At 44.3% G+C, this 19008-nt stretch overlaps 1 protein-coding gene across 1 annotated transcript in view; it reads right to left on the bottom strand.

Moving 5' to 3' along the window:
- The window catches only part of EPHX2 (epoxide hydrolase 2), a 1142911-nt gene that overhangs the window by 375802 nt on the left and 748101 nt on the right, over positions 1 to 19008 (bottom strand). Inside the window, exon 11 of the mRNA XM_069605642.1 lies at positions 4598 to 4683. Within this exon, the coding sequence (XP_069461743.1) occupies positions 4598 to 4683 (86 nt within the window). The remainder of the gene's footprint in view (positions 1 to 4597; positions 4684 to 19008) is intronic.

Below are 19008 nucleotides of genomic sequence, written 5' to 3' on the forward strand. Positions count from 1 at the left end.
GTCTCCCAGGAACCCCCTTGTTATTTGGATATTTTTAGACAACCTTGACTGAACACTCCCTTTATTATTGAGTCATTTTTATTTTTGCTGCCTTGCAATTAAGCAACTAGCTATGACCTTTAGAGGAGATAAGCCTGCCGTTCTATCCACGTTACCAAAGTTGGACAAGGAGGTTTATAATTTTAATTGTATGCTTGCTTATACCAATCTGTTTGGATCCTTTCTCGTGTATTAGAGGTGTGGGGCTGATTGATGGTTTACAAACTGATATTCACCATTGGGCCACTGGTACCCTGGAATCTGATTCGTCACAATACATTGTTATCAAGATAGCACAGATGAGTTTGAAATGCAAGTATAAAAACAGAATTAGTAGTAAGAGAAAGCTCCCTCCCACCTTTTCTATTCAGGGGGCTGTAAAACCACACCTTTGACAACCCAGGAGTAGGGTTAGCAGGAAATATAATGGGATACCCACTGAACAAAGGATAAGATGATAGAATATGGATTTGGGTTATGAAGACTAAGGAGGGGAACACACTGGCGATTGAAGAGCAACAAGGACTGATTCTACCCAGATGGAAGACTTGTCCATCGAGAGAAGGAAGCCAACGAGGCCCCTATAAGGATGGCCAGTGTGCATAGGGGAATTGACTTCAAATAAGCCCCCTGAATTGAGGCTTCACTGATAGAATGATGCCTGCCTGACTGGGCCCCTTGCTAGTGCTCCCAAAATCAGATGTTGCATCTTGAAAGGTAAATTAAAAGGAACCCCTATCAGTTCCCTAAATTGTCCATCTTGATGGTGAAATCTGGTAAGGTAACAGGACTGGCAATGCAGGGAGGAGCAATTCAAAAACAGGGACATCTGTGTTAATAATATCCCAAGGTTCTGTGTTCCTTATATATTTCAAATCTGAAAGCAATTTGGCTGCCACTTTAAGATGGGATTGCCTTTGTAAATCGAAGTATTATTTGCAATTATAGTTAGTGGTTGAATCTGGTGTTGAGTCATTTAGCTCATAGTGGAATCATGACCCACTACGTCACACGAAACATCATGCAGTTAATACCACTGGCGCAGACCATAATATAGAGTGAGTTTGTGGGCAACACAATGTATGCTGAAAAAAATTATATTTATTAGAACAGTTTAAAGTGCCAATCCTCTGCATTCCTGTGTCTTTCAATGCATCAGTAGAATCAAGTGTAATGTGGTAGGGAAAGGGGGTTTCAAATAAGTATCTGTTATTGGAAAATAGTACATCTCCAGCCCTTTTAAAACTGTGCATGCATCTGGAATACATTTAAGGAAAGCCACACACACACACATGCACAAGCAAAGAAATTAAAGCCAGGTTTAATGAAAGTCGCATAATCACCTGTGAATTCAAACGTACCTGAGCCAATGCAAACAAGCATTGTACATCGCTGAACACATAGTCGTATGATAGCCATTGTCTATTTTTGAAGTGGCCTCTACATAGCTAATACATTCACTATCTCATGCAGGCATATGGGGGTTTGTGGAGTGAAACATTCTTGTATTGCTATTTCTCTTTTAACTTTCTCTGGTACCGTACTTGTCTTGATGCTGGAGAAAGTCAAATGTTTACCCATATTTGCATAATGTAAAATTTTGTAGGGAAAGCGTTAGTATAGTATGTCTACTAGTGTCTTTTAGATTATCATAATATTTAGAGGAAGACTTTGTGATTGAAAGCGGTTGCCTTTGTGGAGTCAAATAGGCAGGAACATTTTCGTTTTGTACACATACTATATTATGGTGATCTCCTGGGTAGAGCTGGAGACCAATTTTGTTGAAACTATTTTCTTCTTTTTAAATAAATTTCGATTTTTGTGTACCACTGTCTGTTCTTTGCCCTGTATTGAAGGGTTGGATTGTATAAATGGGAGTATCAGATTGGTTTGTCATGTCTGAGAGAACCACTAGCCAAAAATACTCAACACACCAGATGTGAGAGAGCATTTGAAATACTAATGAAAGTTAGCAAGTAGCTTATAGACAGTAGTTGGCATGTCAAAAAGACGGCACATAGCAGTAACTGCCCATATGGAGGTAAGTGATTCAGTTATGAACTAAGGGCCAACAGTCTCACATTTGTAGAAACCACTGGCCCACATGTGAATGAAAAACTAATGCCACTTTCTTAAAGCACAGAGCATTTTCTGAAAATGACACTGATTAGAAGAGCTGCCTTTCCTGCAGAATCCATCCACTTTAGCTCCTGAAATGTTGAAGTTCTCTGTAAAATGTCCTTTGGCATGTGGAAATCTATCACAGTACCATTCAAATCTTATCATATGTACCCAATTACGTGTACAGTGATAGTAAAAATAGGTACCGTAATGGTGATATGTTGTGTCTTAAAATACATAAAATATCAGACTTTTAGAAACACCCGGCACTGCCGAGCCATAAAATATAGAGATAAGTGCAGTAACTACAATGGCAAGCCAGTGAAATATACATTAATCAAACTGGTTTAACTACTATACTTCAAGTAGAATAAATCCACCCAGGAAGATGCCCGGTAATGCCAATTGCTAAAGTATCTATCTCAATGGGACAGACAGTTTAATTAGGTCACGGCCAGTGCTTTTCTGACTGCAGCGTACACTAGACACATCAAATGAAAAATCGTACCTGCACAGTATCTCAGTGTGTTCTTGCTCTATTCACCTATAGATTATGGGAAACAGAGATCAAACAGATGTGATACTCAGTTCCCCTTGCACAGCAATGGCAGAATACCAAACATGTGGTGACAGGAAGAGTCTGTGCCTAGCACTCTAGACGGCCACACGGAGGCTGTTCAGTTGGGCCATGTGGGGCCATCAATGTAGCTAATATTTGCTCATGTATGTTTGGCTCTGGTACTTATTGTTTTCTTGCTATCATGCATTCACCCAGTCAGATGTCTGTGCATTCACCCACTGATGTGTCCTAGCAAATGCAATGCTGTACACATGCCGGCAAAACCTTATTGGCTACTAGCTTTGAGTCCTCACCATTTCCTTGACCTGTGGAATGCAAAGTGAGGCACGGAAGAGCACCCAGCTTAAAGTGTCCCTGCTCTCCCACTCTCGCTCTACCACGCTCTGCAGGATTCCCTCTGTCTGGTTGCTTCCCCAGCTCTGCTGTCAATTGGCAGAGTGGGTGGGGAGCATGGTAAGCACCAAGACACCCTGCTCTGGCTTTCCAGCAGGAATAAGGGCCCATCCCAATACTCACTCCTGCTTTCGATGGAGTGAGGCCAGGGATCTAGGGAGGGCGGGGAAGCACTGGGATGCCCTTATTCTCTCTAATGGATGCCAGAATAGTGGGGTTTTTTGGGGGGGCAGGGGGGTTGAAAGCAGCCAGCTGAAAGTGCTGTGGCTTGTGGTGTTGTTCCACACTTCCGGTGCTGTGGTGTGGGATCGCCAGCGGCTGAGGTTCAGGAAAGGAAGCAATGAGGAACCTGCACCATAATGTTCAAACTTGAAAGGGACAGCCGCACAGATGTGTCTTGACATCAGCTGTTCTGCTGGGGCAGGGCAGGTAAGTAGGCTGGGCACATGTAATGGTTGACTTTACTGAGAGTCACAGTAGCCCTCACTTGCCCGCGTCTGCAACTAAGGGGTGGTGGAGAGATGGAGATGAAATGTTCTTGGCTTGTGCACTTGGATGGATAGAGCCTGAAAGCAAACATTAATACTGGCTTGAAATATGGGAAGGTGGGTATATGGAATCTGCATTAACAGTGCTAGCTGCTTATACGAGAATGTTGGTGTATTAGGCAAACATGGTATGATGGTCTCTGGCCTTAGTCTAATAAGTAGGATTAATGAGCTACGGCTTCACTGGGGGAAGTAGACACAGCAGAATATTGTACCAGTGTTATTACCTTTGCAAACTGATATCTGACCCTATCATGTTTCAGTAACTCAGTGTTTTGGAATCTGTTACTGTTTTGCCAATTGAGCCCCAGGGACTGCTAACTGGACATAATGGAGTGTGTCAATGTGTGTGAAATGGGCAGATCAACAGCTGGGAAGTGGAGGCAATAGGACAAGTACCTTGGTGTTTTAATACAATCACTGGTGACTGTTTGAGTGCCCGTGCGATTGTTTGAGTACCTAGAATTTTTAGTAGCAATATCAGCAGATGTCGGGAGCACTTGAGTTTATGGTGAAAAAAATATGATTTGATACCAATTTCTGCTTAATGATTTAAGTACTGCAGCCAATCCTGGAAATACCTGACAAACAATAGTACTTACTGGACATGTCATGTGACGGCAATAGATACCAATGGTGTGAGTATCAGGGCATATGATGACAAAAGCCGATACAATGCACATATTTAATAAGCCACTGCTGCTTTTATCAGTGCTTATTTATGTTTGGACTAATGTGCGCTAGATGAGCTGTTAAAGTGTGTCGAAATTAATGATGTTTTTGCATTCTAAAATATTTGTGTATTTATACAGAAATTTTCCAAATATAGGCACCATTTTATGAACATGAGGACAATCCGAAAATATGGGTTTGGACGCCGAAATTCAAAATATTTGAAGAGAAAAAGAAAACCTACCTGACTCGGTCTGGGTAAAAAAGAGCCATGTTCCACACAACTGCACCGCCCCAATCATGGCCAATGAATGTGGCCTGGGAAATTCCCTTAAGGATACAAAAGTGAAAAAAAAAACAGATTCAATTACTTGTGATTAGCAAGTGAGAGTAGACGCAGATGATCAACTAAACAGCAACTAGGAGATTATAACTAGGAGCCCCAGTTTTCTGTTTTTACTGATTTTCACCCGTAAATACAGGCAGAACTCCCCCTGTTTCCTTTCAGTATTTAGCTGTAAAAATCAGAAAAGAGCAGAAAGGCGCCCCAGTTTTCGGTTTTTACTGATTTTCACCCGTAAATACAGGCAGAACTCCCCCTGTTTCCTTTCAGTATTTAGCTGTAAAAATCAGAAAAGAGCAGAAAGTCGTGTCTTGATTAGCTCAGGTTGTCAATTATGCATTAGAGGCCAATGGATGCACAAAGTAATACAATGTTGAGGCTAAAAAAGTGATTTATTTCTCTTTCAAGTTTTTTTAACAGTTACAGTGATGTTTAAGACATCAGCAGAAGGAGCACCAGTTTGTTTTAAGGTTAAAATACATCTTGGCTTGAAGTGCAGGAACCCAGTTCTCGGAGCTCCCCATTACAGTCATCGAAGAGTTACATTTTTTATTTCAAGAAATATAAACATGGATAAAATGACCAATAAATAAATATAGCTAAATACAGATGGACATGTTGACAATAAAAACACTATAAAACCAGGAGCCTTAATTATACCACTATTTAAAGGAAGGCATAGTTAAGGTTAATACGAAGTTCCAATGGAGTTTCAGAAAATTACTTTTCTCAATAACCTTTGAACACTTGCGACAGCTTCATAGTTTAATTTGGTTTTTACTTTGTTCATATTTTGAACAGCTTTTAACATTTGGTATTCTCATAGGAAAGACATATCATTTTTCAGGCCATATATCTAAAAATTGGCTGCTTCGATTTTCCTAATTGTTTACAAGTTCCTAGATTACAGTAAGAATTGGTGTACTGAACATTTTCTGGGGAAAATCGATGAGGCCAATTTTGAGATATTAAGGTTTGAAAATGTATTTATATATGACGCATGCACACTGACAACCAAGTTTTGCAGCGGGAAAAATATGAAATAAGTGAAAAATACATGCCAACCATACACCGCGTAGTTATAACCACACCCACCAGCCACACTGCATACCCATTACAAACACACACAATTACATAATTCCAACAATATGTAGCCAACCTGATCATGATCGCACACAGCATATGCGCTCATCCACACTGCGTACACATCCCAACATATACTCAAGCAAGAAAAAACAGAATTCAGAATCTCATTCACCATGTGAAACACCTAAAGTTAACAATCTAAAATGACTGAAAACCACTCAAAATAAATTACAATATATTTCTATAGTGCAAAATATGTCTATAGAAATTCAAATACAACCTTCAATGGTTATTACTAGGTATAGCACTGCTTTAATAATTTAAAGTGTTGTTACAACACAAAAAAACAAAACAAAACATACCTCACCTAGTAATAAACGTACTACTATTCCAACAGTTGAGCTACAAATCACAAAAAATAACACAAATACATTCCCTAATACTATTACTAGCACTAATTCAAGGGTGCAAAGTACTTTGATTTAACACAAAAAAACTACAGCGTAGCACTTCAACTACTTTTATTTCTAAAAATAAAACTTCTGATTTTACTAAAAGAAATGTACTTATTACTGCTACTCCTCTAACGTCTACATCACAAAGTTTAATAACGGAACAAATAGCACAACTACATGTTTGTAATACTGACAGTAGTCAAATCATTACAAGGCCTACTACTAGCAAAAGCAAATTGCAACATCCCAAAAATATAACCACATCTGAAACATTTCCATTTGACAAATTAAGATATTAGATTTGGGACTACTTTGAAACTCCTGAACCAGATGATGTGCGAAATCAAGCAAAAGTAATTTACCAAACAAACTGAAAAAAAACTGTTCTTCTATAGGCAGTATGTGATAGAGCAGATGGATATAGAACACTCAGTACTCAGATTGTCTTGAACTGTCTTTATTAATCTAGATTTCGTAACTTTAGTAACCAACTACTCAACAGTTCTTTGGCTCTCTTTGACCCCGCAGCTTGACCGCCAGTCTTTCTCAACTCTGGGTTTGGCCGGAGACCGGGGTGCTTGTTATGGAAGAAGTGCTCTTTAGGTCTTTGTTTTTGCGCCTTTGTATTCTTTCACACCTAAACTAGTCAAAACAATGTTTTTGCCTTTCTTGTATACTTTCCCCCTTACAGACTCTTGCGTGGCAGAAGAGGTGGCACCCGAGGGTTTAATGACGGATCGCCATCCAGTTCACCTGTTATTAATACTTTTCTCCATAAACAGCAATACATGAAATAGTTCGCTGTGTTCTCGTATTACTTCTCACTCGCCCGCTCTCAATTTTCCTTCCTTGCATACAAGCTTTCAATTCAGCGCTTCACTCAGAGAGAATTGTCTCTTCACCCTTCGGGCTGCTCCCAGGCCCCCAACGTCAGTTTCCAAGGTGCATCGGTCCCTCCTCTCATCACACGTAGTAGCTGGCTCACGGTGGCACCTTTCGCTGAGACACTCCGGCGGTCTGACTTTTCAGATGGCGTCTCTGTAGGCACCGCCCCCGCAACGGTGGGGGCTGGTTCAGAGCTCCGCAGCTCCTCTCAGCTGTTTTCTCAGCTCTGACGGCCTTCGCTGCAGTCGGCTTCCTCGCCGCAAGGAGGGGGCGGTCACAGAGCTTCGTCAGACCTCACAGCTGCTCTGACAGCCCCGCCTTCTATAGCCGTGATGATTGTATGTCAACGGCTGTCTGGCGGGGTTTCCCTTTGGTCGCTTAAACCCTCCGAACGGCTTCCTGGCCTTTTCGCAATGGGTTTCTCAGCTTAACTTCTCATCTTGACTCGAACAACCTTTAACTACAGCTTCACGAAATGCTCAACAGGAGCGTATCTCGGCTTAACTCTTGGGCAACCTTAATAAGCCCACTCATAAACTGCATTCTCTTCAGAGGGAACCCTTTCATCCTCAGTCTTCTCCAAAGTCTAAAAACAAAACAAAACATAAAAGTCCACTATTAAGGAAAAGCACCTTCGTTGAACTTCTCACCATTTCTCATTGAACCACTACCATGTCTTGAAGAGAGAAGACCCTCCCTTCAAGACCCTTTATGACATCACACCATTAGCTCACTCAAGGGATTTAATTATTTAATTGGCTCTGAACTAGCTCATCTTCCTCTGCTTCATCACATATCCTCCTCCTTAAGCCTTACGCTCGGGAAGGGTATGTATTCGAGACAGAAAATCAGCTTGTGCCATTTTGCTCACCGGTTGATGAACAGTTTGGAACGAATATGGTTGCAATGACAGAAACCATCTTAACACTGAGGGATTTGTTTCCTTGTTCCGGGACAACCACACCAATGGAGCATGATCAGTAACCAACGTAAACTTCCTCCCCAACAGATAGTATCTCAGAGACTCAATTGCCCACTTTACGGCCAAGCACTCCTTCTCAATCGTGGCATATCTCATCTCGTGTGGCAACAACTTCCTACTAATAAACAGAATGGGCCTCTCCTCTTCTCCCTTGTTCTGGAAGAGTACAGCCCCGAGTCCTGTCCCAGAAGCGTCCGTTTGTAGATAGAAAGGCATTTTAAAGTCACGGCAGTGAAGAACGGCCCTGTCCGACAGTGCGTTCTTGAGGGCGACAAATGCTTCTTCAGTTTGAACATTTTTCCATTCAGACTTTGGTGGAGCATCTGACTTCAAAAGATGTGTCAGAGGCATTGCCATGGTCGAAAAATGTGGTGTAAAACGTCGGTAATATCCCACAAAACCAAGGAATGCCCTAACTTGCCTGGTAGTTTCTGGAAACTGTAGTTGACGTATGGCCTCCATCTTTTCCTGCTGCGGCCTGATGGTTCCCTGGCCGACAAAATAACCCAGATACTTGGTATATGAATTTGCCAGGTTTGTTTCTTTAGGGTTTATGTGCAATCCTGCCTTCTCCAAGGTTTGAAAAATTGCAGCTAGATGTTTCACATGATCCGACCAACTTTGGCTGTACACCACAATGTCGTCCAAATAGGCACCTACATAACTTTCATGGCCTTTTATTAAGTAGTTCATCAATCTTTGGAAAGTGGCCGGAGCACCATGAAGACCAAAGGGAAGGACAGTAAATTGATAGAACCCACCTGGAGAAGCAAAAGCAGTTTTTTCTTTATCTGGAGAAAACAGAGGTATTTGCTAATAACCTTTTGTTAAGTCAATTGCTGTCAAGAACTTTGCCTTACCAAGTTTCTCCAGAAGGTCGTCAATCCTAGGCATGGGATAAGCATCAAATTTGGATACCTCATTTAGCTTTCTGAAATCCATGCAAAAGAGAATGCTCCTGTCTGGTTTCGGTACCAACACCAAAGGGGAACACCAGTCACTATGCAATGGTTCTACTACGCCCAAGCGAAGCATCTTCTATATTTCTTTCTCTACAGCTTTTAATGTGGCTTCTGGAATTCTGTACGGACGCACTCTCACCTTCGCTCCGGGATGGGTTTGGATGTGGTGACATGTCTGGTATCGAAGAAACAATATCTGTGTATCGCTCCAAAACCCTAGAAAGTTACGTCTTCTGAGCAGGATCTAATTTTGGGTTGATGTTTAGAGCTTCCTTCCCTACTGGTGCCTCCGCCGTCGATAGTATTCTGCCGAGCCTTCCTCCACATTAACCATAGCCACTGTCACTTCAGGCTCAGTCCACTTCTTCAGAAGATTAACATGATAAGTCTGAAGATGGATTTTTCTCTTGGGTTGACAAACCGTATAGATTACTGGACCCAATACTTCCTCGGCTGTATAAGGATCTTTCCAAGATGCTAGAATTTTATTTTCCGACGTAGGAAGAAGCACAAGGACCCTATCTCCTACTTGGAAACTTCGTACTTGTGACTTCTGGTTGTAACATTGTTCTTGTTTTCCTAAAGCTTGTTGAAGGTTTAGTTGTGCCACTGACTGAAGTCTTACCACTCTTGACTTTAATTGCGAATCGTATTCAGACAAGGTAACCTCAGGATTTGGCTGCTCTTCCCAACTCTCTTTTGAAATGTCCAACAGAGTCCTCACCGGTCTTCCAAATAACAATTCAAATGGGGCAAATCCCATAGAGGATTGTGGAGTATTCCTCAGCGTCATCAGAATCCATGGTAACACCCTATCCCAATTTCGCTCTCCTGGTTGGATGGTTTTCCTTAGCATCTGTTTAATAGTCTGGTTGTATCTCTCAACCAGACCATCAGTTTGGGGATGATAAACTGCAGTCTTAAACTGGGTGACGTGTAAAGTTTCGCCTACTTGTTTTAACACAGCTGACATGAAATTGGTTCCTCTGTCCGTAACTATCTCCTTCGGTATGCCCACTCTTGAGATGAAAGGAACTAAGACATCACATATTTGCTGGACGTTCGTGGAACGCAAGGGAAAAGCTTTGGGTACCTGGTTGCGTAATCTACAATCACCAGCAAATACTTGTGTCCTCTACTCGAGGCATCCAATGGTCCCACGATTTCCATTCCAATTCGTTGGAAAGGTTCTAATATTAATGGCATAGGTTGGAGAGGTGCCTTGGGCACACCTGCTCGATTCTTTTTTTGACACTCGGCACACTGTTGACAAAAACGGGCTACTTGGCCATATACACCCGGCCAATAGAACCTTGCGATGATCTTTTGCGTGGTTTTTTCAACGCAGAGGTGGCCCTCGTCTACCTGAAGTTGGGCTACTTCAAACACGGGACGGTAATACTGGCTAGGTACCAATAATTGGCAGACTGTTTCTTTGTCAGGATCAACAGATATATGATAATATAAACCTTTGTCTTTAATAAAGTGGGGTGTTTTCCCCTTCGAGTCATCTGCGGCTGAATCTCTTGCATGTTTCAAAAGTGGGTCGAGTTCCTGAGCCATGCGGAAACTATCCCCTCCTTCGTCTATCTTCCAATCTACAGCCACAGGATACATATTCTGTTCAAGCCAGGTGTGATTTTCCAGTCTCTTCCCATTCTTACTCTTTTTTTAGCTTACTGGGTTGAAACATGACTTCTTCAATACAAAAAGGAGCTTCTTTCAACCAGTGATCTTCCACCTTCTGAATGAGCCGAGGAAGATCAGGTATATCAGAGCCAATTAATAGGGGTTCAGGTAGCACTGGCATTACGGCCGCTCTTATTTTCATTTGTTCCCCAGCCACTTTTATCCTGATATCCTTGAGGGGGTACACTTTAATGTCACCATGCACACAGCGGATGGGAATACTTTCATTCAATTTCTCCACACCACCTACCAGGTCTGGGTTCACGGCCGTTTGCAAGCTCCCTGAATCCAGCATCGCTCTGGTAGGTCGACTCTCCACCTCAGCTTCACAGATATACGGGTACGTGGCCTTATGACTTGGGGAAGCACCACTTTGGTTGACTTCTTTGGCTGGCTCAAAAGTCCCCACATCCATCGGTTCTGACTTGGTCTTTCTTGGACATAATCTTGCTAGGTGGCCCCACTCCCCGCACTCAAAACATTGTGGGCCCCGGGCATTGAGGCTAGGAGGTCGGGCAATCTGTGAGGTCCCTGCCCCTTCACTGTTAGGGCGAAATCAAACTCCTTCCCACTCCGGTCTCCTGATCATCGAATTTGGCCAGCGTGAAAAAGAAGATATCGGCCGATTTCCTACCCCCACGGGACTTCCTCTGGCTTTGGGAATGGAGGGGTAAAACATCAGCTTCGCCTGTCCGGCCCTCTGATACGCAGAGGCGATACTGACGGCCTCGACCAGGGTGGGTCTATGGTGTTGCCTGACCCACCTCTGCATTGGTAAAGGCAATGCCTCCACAAATTGCTCCAAAATTACTTTCTCGGCTATCTCTTGAGTAGTTGCGGAGGTGGTCTGCAGCCACTTCTCCCCTAACTCCTTTATTCGGTAGAAAAGCTGCCGGGGAGTTTCTTCTGTCAGAAGCTTGGTACCCTGAACTTGATCCTATAAGCTTCTTCATCGTGGCCAAGTCATTCCAGTACCACCCGCTTCATGTCCCGATAGCTGGTGTCTCCTGCCGGGTTAGCTGCCTGGTAGGCGCTCTGAATCTCCCCGGTCATGAGGGGTGCGATGTAGTGGCACCACCTCTCAGCTGGCCATTGGGCGTTACTGGCAACCCTTTCGAAGTTGACAAAGAAGTGAGCGGGATCTTTGCCGCTGGAGAACTTCTGAAGGACTGATGTTGGCACCGGGGTGTGACTTCTCATGTTGGTGGCTTCCAATAGTTGGGCTTACAGCAGTTGCAGCACCTGCTGAAAGGCTTGTCTGCCAGCTTGTGCCTGCTGACTTTGAAGCTGCAGGGCTTGCTGTAACAACTGTTGTCCCTCACTCAGTGTTTTTATCAATTCCTCCATCGTTTTTCGCTCTATCCCACCGTTGCCACCAAATGTGATAGAGCAGATGGATATAGAACGGTTATAGGTTAAAGGTTTGAATTAAAAGGATCGAATGACAAAAGGGTCGAATCAAAAGGACGGAAAACAAAAGGGTCGATTTTTTTTATTTATTAGTTTTTTTGTGGGGGTTCACCCTAATCCCCCTTTTTTGTGGTAAAAAGCACTTTTTTTTCCTATACGGAAACCCCCAAAAAAAGATATATTTAAAAAAAAAAATTTCAACCCTTTTGTTTTAGGTCCTATTGACTCGACCCTATGGTATTCGATCCTTTTGGATTCAAACCTTTGACCGGACACCATATAGAAAACTCAGTACTCAGATTTTCTTGAACTGTCTTTATTAATCTAGATTTCGTAACTTTAGTAATCAACTACTCAACAGTTCTTTGGCTCTCTTTGGCTCCGCAGCTTGACCGCCAGTTTTTCTATACTCTGGGTTTGGCCGGAGACCGGGGTGCTTTTTATGGAAGACGTGCTCTTTAGGTCTTTGTTTTTGCGCCTTTGTATTCTTTCACACCTAAACTAGTCAAAACAATGTCTTTGCCTTTCTTGTATACTTTCCCCCTTACAGACTCTTGCGTGGCAGAACAGGTGGTACCCGAGGGGTTAATGACGGATTGCCGTCCAGTTCACCTGTTATTAATACTTTTCGCCATAAACAGCAATACATGAAGTTGTTCGCTGTGTTCTTGTATTACTTCTCACTCTTGACTCAGGATAAGTGAAGTCAGGTTAATCGTATTGAAATTTCAACTTTAGTAACTCTTTGGCTTTCCCTAAGGCAGGCAGTATAGTTCTCACTGCTTCATCTGGCAAACCTTAGTATGAGTCTCTTTATAACCCTGGGTGATGCAGTCTCTAATGAGCCCTGTTGTTTCTTCATAAAATCCCTCTTGTCACAGGATGATGCCTGCTTGGCTATTTGTGTTATAGCTGAGATTCTGCTCATGTGGAATCAGCTCTTTGTTGTATTTCATCTACCAAAGTTCCTGGTGATTGGAGGGTCGTATCACTCTATTTATGCAATTCTTAACAGTTGTTCAATTTAGTTCATAGTGTTATCATGGTCTCTTTGAATTCCTTCGCCCACTGCCGTGCTCACGTCAACACTCTCTCTCACTCTCTCTCTCTTCTCACCTCATGATTATGGAGGTCCGCGACCCTCGGAGGGTCTGTCGTCTCCAGTCTCCTCTCAAAGAGAGCTGCGCCACTTGCGGCCAAGCTCCTGCCGGTCTCCCTTTCTTCCGAACAGCTGACGATTCAGCTCTCACTGGGCGGCCCCGCCTTCTCCTCCATCAGCGGCTGCGTCATGTCAGCTGGAGTCAACGGGCCTCTGCCTGCCTCGGTCCGGACTCCTCCCTCACAACAGTGGGGGCCAGAGAGTAGAGCGTCCTCTGTACAGCTTCTCTGCATCGCGTCAGCTGGAGTCAACGGGCCTCTTGATGGCTCAGCCCGGACTCCTCCCTCACAACGGTGGGGGCCAGAGGAGAGCGTCCTCTGTACAGCTTCTCTGGAATAATGCCTGGACGAAGACAGCTGACGGCTCGCAGGCTCTGCGGCGATGAGGCAGCGTCACACGCTCGCTTCCTGATCTGAAAACCACTATCATCTTAAACAAAAGTCCTGAACCCTTGCGGTTCGTTCATTCTTCAAACTTTTAGAACATTGCTCAACAGGAGCGCTCTGCTTGCCTATACAGTCTTTGTTAATAGGCCCACTCGAACACAGCTTCCTCTTCCTGGGGACTCCCCTTCTCCTCTTCCTCCAACGGCTCAAAACAAAAACGATAAAAAAAACATAACAACGAGTAAAAATCCAGTATTAAAGAAAGGTACCTCTTAAGGCATTCCATCTCTTCCCATTGGTTCAATGACGTGTCTTTCAGACAGAGACCCACAGAGTCCCTCCCCTCCTGATATATGACATCATAAGTTACATTCAGCCATCCTGGCTTGCTGAACCATTGTCTAATTGACTCTGATCTGGCTCTTCTATTCCCACTTTGTCACATATCCTCTCCCTTAAGCCCTTACGCTCGGGAAGGGCATGTATCCTGGATAGGAAATCAGCTTGATTCATCTTACTTCGAGGGTTGATGTACAGTCTGGAACGAATAAGGTTGTAACAATAAGAACCACCTCAGGACCCTGGGGTTTGTTTCTTTGTTCCTAGACAGCCACACCAGTGGCACATGGTCCGTTACTAACGTAAATCTCCTGCCCAGTAGATAATATCTCAAGGATTTCACTGCCCACTTCACAGCCAGGCACTCTTTTTCTATCGTTGCATATTTCAGCTCATGAGGCATCAACTTTCTGCTAATTAATAAAATGGGCCTTTCGTCTTTTCCTTTATTCTGGAAGAGCACCACTCCTAGACCCGTTCTAGAAGCGTCAGTGTGCAGATAAAAAGGCATCTTAAAGTCGGGGCAGTGAAGCACAGCTTTGCCTGAAAGCGCCTTCTTAAGAGCCTTAAAAGCCTCTTCCGTTTGAGGATTTTTCCACTCCCTTTTTGGCGGTGCATCAGACCTTAACAGATTGGTCAGGGGAGTTGCAATAGTTGAGAAATGTGGTATAAATCTGCGATAATATCCCACAAACCCAAGGAATGCCCTAATTTGCCTAATATTTGTGGGGAATTGTAGTAGTTGCATGGCTTCTACTTTCTCTTGCTGTGGTCAGATGGTTCCCTGTCCCACAAAATATCCCAGGTATTTGGTAAAAGGATTTGCCAGGTTTGTCTTTTTTGGGTTTATGTGTAATCCTGCTCCCTTCAGGGTTTGGAAGATGGCCTCTAGGTGACTTAGGTGATCGCCCCAGTTTTGACTATACACCACAATATCATCCAAGTACGCCGCGACATTACCCTCATGACCCCTTATCAGGTAGTTCATTAAAAAGTGGCTGGGGCGCCATGAAGTCCGAATGGAAGGACAGTAAATTGAAATAATCCGCTAGGTGTTGCAAAAGCAGTCTTCTCCTTGTCCTCTGGAAAAAAAGGAATCTGCCAATACCCTTTTGTCAAATCGATGGTTGTTAGGTACTTAGCTTCACTAAGCTTCTCCAATAGATTATCGATTCTAGGCATCGGATACGCGTCAAATTTTGACACCTCATTTAATCTGCGGAAGTCCATGCAGAAGCGAATACTTCCATATGGCTTCGGTACCATCACGAGAGGAGAACACCAGTCGCTATGCGAGGGTTCAACCACCCCCAACCGTAGCATCTCCTGAACTTCTTTCTCTATGGCCTGTAGTCTGGCTTCCGGAATCCTATATGGACGCATCCTTACTTTCATCCCTGGATCGGTCTGAATATAATGGCAAGTTAGCATTGTCCTCCCTGGTATTGACGAGAACAAATCTGCATACTGCTCCAGTAACTTGGACAGATCCTTCTTCTGAATAAGATCCAACTCGGGGCTGATGTTCAGAGCTTCCCTCCCCAGCGGATTCTCAGATGATGGCAGGTACTCGGCTGTCCCTTCCTCCAGGTTAATCATTGCGATTGTCGCCTCTGGCTCAGTCCATTTTCTTTAGTAAATTAACATGATAGGTTTGAAGAGGTACTTTACTGTCAGGTTGTCGTATCCTATAGGTTAATGGCCCCAAGACTTCCTCGATGGTTATATGGCCCCTTCCATGACGCTAGCATTTTATTTTCTGTCGTGGGCAAAAGCACAAGGACTTGGTCTCCAGCTTGGAAACAATGCATTTGAGATTTCTGATTGTAATATTGTTCTTGTCTTTCTGCAGCTTGTTGCAGGTGTTTCTGAGCCACGGATTTTAACTTTCCCACCTTTGCCTTTAGGTTGGAAGCATACTCCGTCAACGTAACCTCAGTACTGGGTTGCTCCTCCCAAGCCTCCTTCAGGAGATCCAGTAAAGTCCTCACTGGTCTTCCAAACAACAGTTCAAATGGGGCATAGCCTGTCGAAGACTGGCAGGTATTCCTCAACGTCATCAGGATCCAAGGTAAGACCATGTCCCGATTCCGCTCTCCTGGTTGTATGGGCTTCTTCAGCATCTGTTTTATAGTCTGGTTGTATCTCTCGACTAGGCCGTCATTCTGAGGATGATAAACCGCTGTTCGGAGCTGTTGAATGTGTAGTGTTTCACATACCTGTTTGAGAACCGCTGACATGAAATTACTTCCCCTATCCGTAATTATTTCCTTGGGAATACCCACCCTTGAAATAAATGGAACTAGGACACCATATATTTGTTGGGCAGTTGTGGAGCACAAGGGAAAAGCTTCAGGATACCTGGTTGCGTAATCCACAATCACCAGGAGATACCTATATCCTCTGCTGCTGGGGTGCAATGGTCCGACTATGTCCATTCCGATTCGTTGGAAGGGTTCTAATATCAGAGGCATTGACTGTAGTGGCGCTTTGGGCACATTTGGTCGATTCTTTTTTTGACATTCAGGGCACTGTTGGCAAAAGCGGGCCACCTGTCCATAAACTCCCGGCCAATTGAGTCTGGCCAGAATCATCTGCATGGTCTTCTCAACTCCCAGGTGACCCTCCCCTATTTGAAGGTGAGCAACTTCAAGAACTGGCCGGTAGTACTTACTGGGTACTAACAATTGTCGAATAGTTTCTTTGTTAGGAGCATCACTCACCCGATAATACAAGCCATTCTCCTTAACAAAATGAGGCATATTTCCCATTGCGTCGACGCCTGCTGAATCTCTGGCATTCTTCAAAAGGGGGTCGAGTTCTTGGGCCATGCGGAAGCTGTCTCCTTGTTCGTCAAGTTTGCAGTCTACAGCTATGGGGCACATATTTTGTTCGATCCAGGCATACTTCGCTCCCCTCTTCTGATGTTTACTCTTTCTTGATTTATTTTGTTGTGACATACCCTCACAATTATAAAAGGGAGCCTCTTTTAGCCACTGACACTCCAGTTTCTGGATAAGACAAGGAAGATCAGGTACATCAGAGCCAATTAACAACGGTTCAGGTAGCATAGGCATTATAGCGGCTTTCACAGTCATTCGCTCCCCTGCTAGTTTCACCCGGATATCCTTGACTGGATAACTCCTAACATCCCCATGTACACATCGGATGTGTATTCTTTCTTCCACCTCTTCCACTCCACCTACCAGCTCTGGTTTCACAGCTGTTTGCAAACTTCCTGAATCTAGCATTGCCCTGGTAGGTCGGCCTTCCACCTCAACTTCACAGACATAGGGATATGTGGCTTTCCGGCTTGGTACAAGATTACTGAGGTTAACGTCTTTGGGCGGCTCCAGAACTCCCACATCCATGGGTTCCCCCTTGGCTTTCCGTGGACTGAGGCGTGCCCGGTGACCCGATTCGCCACACTCGAAACACTGTGGACCTCTTGCGCTGAGGCTAGATGGTCTGGCCAGCTGCGTCACCCGGAGCCCTTAGTGACAGGTCTGAGTCTTCCTCCTTCCCATTCCAGCTTCTTGAGCATGGAATTTGGCCAACAGGAGGTTGACAGGGGTCGGCCGTTTGCGACCGCATGGCTTCCTCCACTCTTAGGAGTGGACGGGTAGATCATCATCTTTGCTTGTCCAGCCTTCTGATATGCCGAGGCGATGTTGACTGCTTCAATCAGAGTGGGTCGGTGGTGTTGCCTAACCCATCTCTGCATTGGCATCGGTAAGGCCTCTATAAACTGCTCCAATATGACTTTCTCGGCTATCCCGTGTGTGGTTGAGGTGTTTATCTGCATTCATTTTTTTCCTAACTCTTTTGATTTGGTAAAACATTTGTCAGGGTGTTTCTTCAGGCATGAGTCTAGTGTCTCTGAACTTGATTCTTTACGCCTCATCGTCGTGGCCTAGGCGCTCAAGGACTACCCGCTTCAGGTCCCCATAAGCGGTGTCTCCTGCCAGGTTTGCTGCCTGGTAGGCACTTTGCATCTCCCCGGTCATCAATGGTGCTATGTAATGGCACCACCTGTCGGCAGGCCACTGGGCATTTCGGGCGACCGTTTCAAAATTAACAAAGAAATGTGCGGAATCTTCACCACTGGCAAACTTTTGGAGAACCGAAGTAGGCACTGGAGTGTGGTTCCTCATGGTGTGGCTTCCAAAAGCTGGGCCTGCTGGACCTGTAAGGCCTATTGGAATGCTTGTCTATCGGCCTGCGCCTGCTGGCTTTGGAGCTGTAGGGCCTGCTGCAACAACTGTTGTCCTTCACTCAAAGTCTTTATCAAATTCTCCATCGTGTTTCGGCCAAATCCCACTGCTGCCACCAAATTGTAATAAGCGAGGTGGAAAATGACCAGTCTTGACTCAGGATAAGTGAAGTCAGGTTAATTTTATTGAAATTTCAACTTTAGTAACTCTTTGGCTTTCCCTAAGGCAGGCAGTATAGCTCTCACTGCTTCATCTGGTAGACCTTAGTAGGAATCTCTTTATAACCCTGGGTGAAGCAGTCTCTAATGAGCCCTGTTGTTTCTTCATAAAATCCCTCTTGTCACAGGATGATGCCTGCTTGGCTATTTGTGTTATAGCTGAGATTCTGCTCATGTGGAATCAGCTCTTTGCTGTATTTCATCTACCAAAGTTCCTGGTGCTTGGAGGGTCGTATCACTCTATGCAATTCTTAACAGTTGTTCAATTTAGTTCATAGTGTTATCATTCTCTCTTTTAATTCCTTCGCCCACTGCCGTGCTCATGCCAACACTCTTTCTCACTCTCTCTCTCTTCTCAACTCATGATTATGGAGGTTCGTGGCCCTCGGAGAGTCTGTCGTCTCCGGTCTCATCTCAAAGAGAGCTGCGCCACTTGCGGCCAAGCTCCTGCCGGTCTCCCTTTCTTCCAAACAGCTGACAATTCAGCTCTCACTGGGTGGCCCTGCCGTCTCCTCCTTCAGCGGCCG

The sequence above is a fragment of the Ambystoma mexicanum genome, chromosome 4p (genome assembly GCF_040938575.1).
Source record: "Ambystoma mexicanum isolate Mex_15411 chromosome 4p, UKY_AmexF1_1, whole genome shotgun sequence".
Lineage (NCBI taxonomy): Eukaryota > Metazoa > Chordata > Amphibia > Caudata > Ambystomatidae > Ambystoma > Ambystoma mexicanum.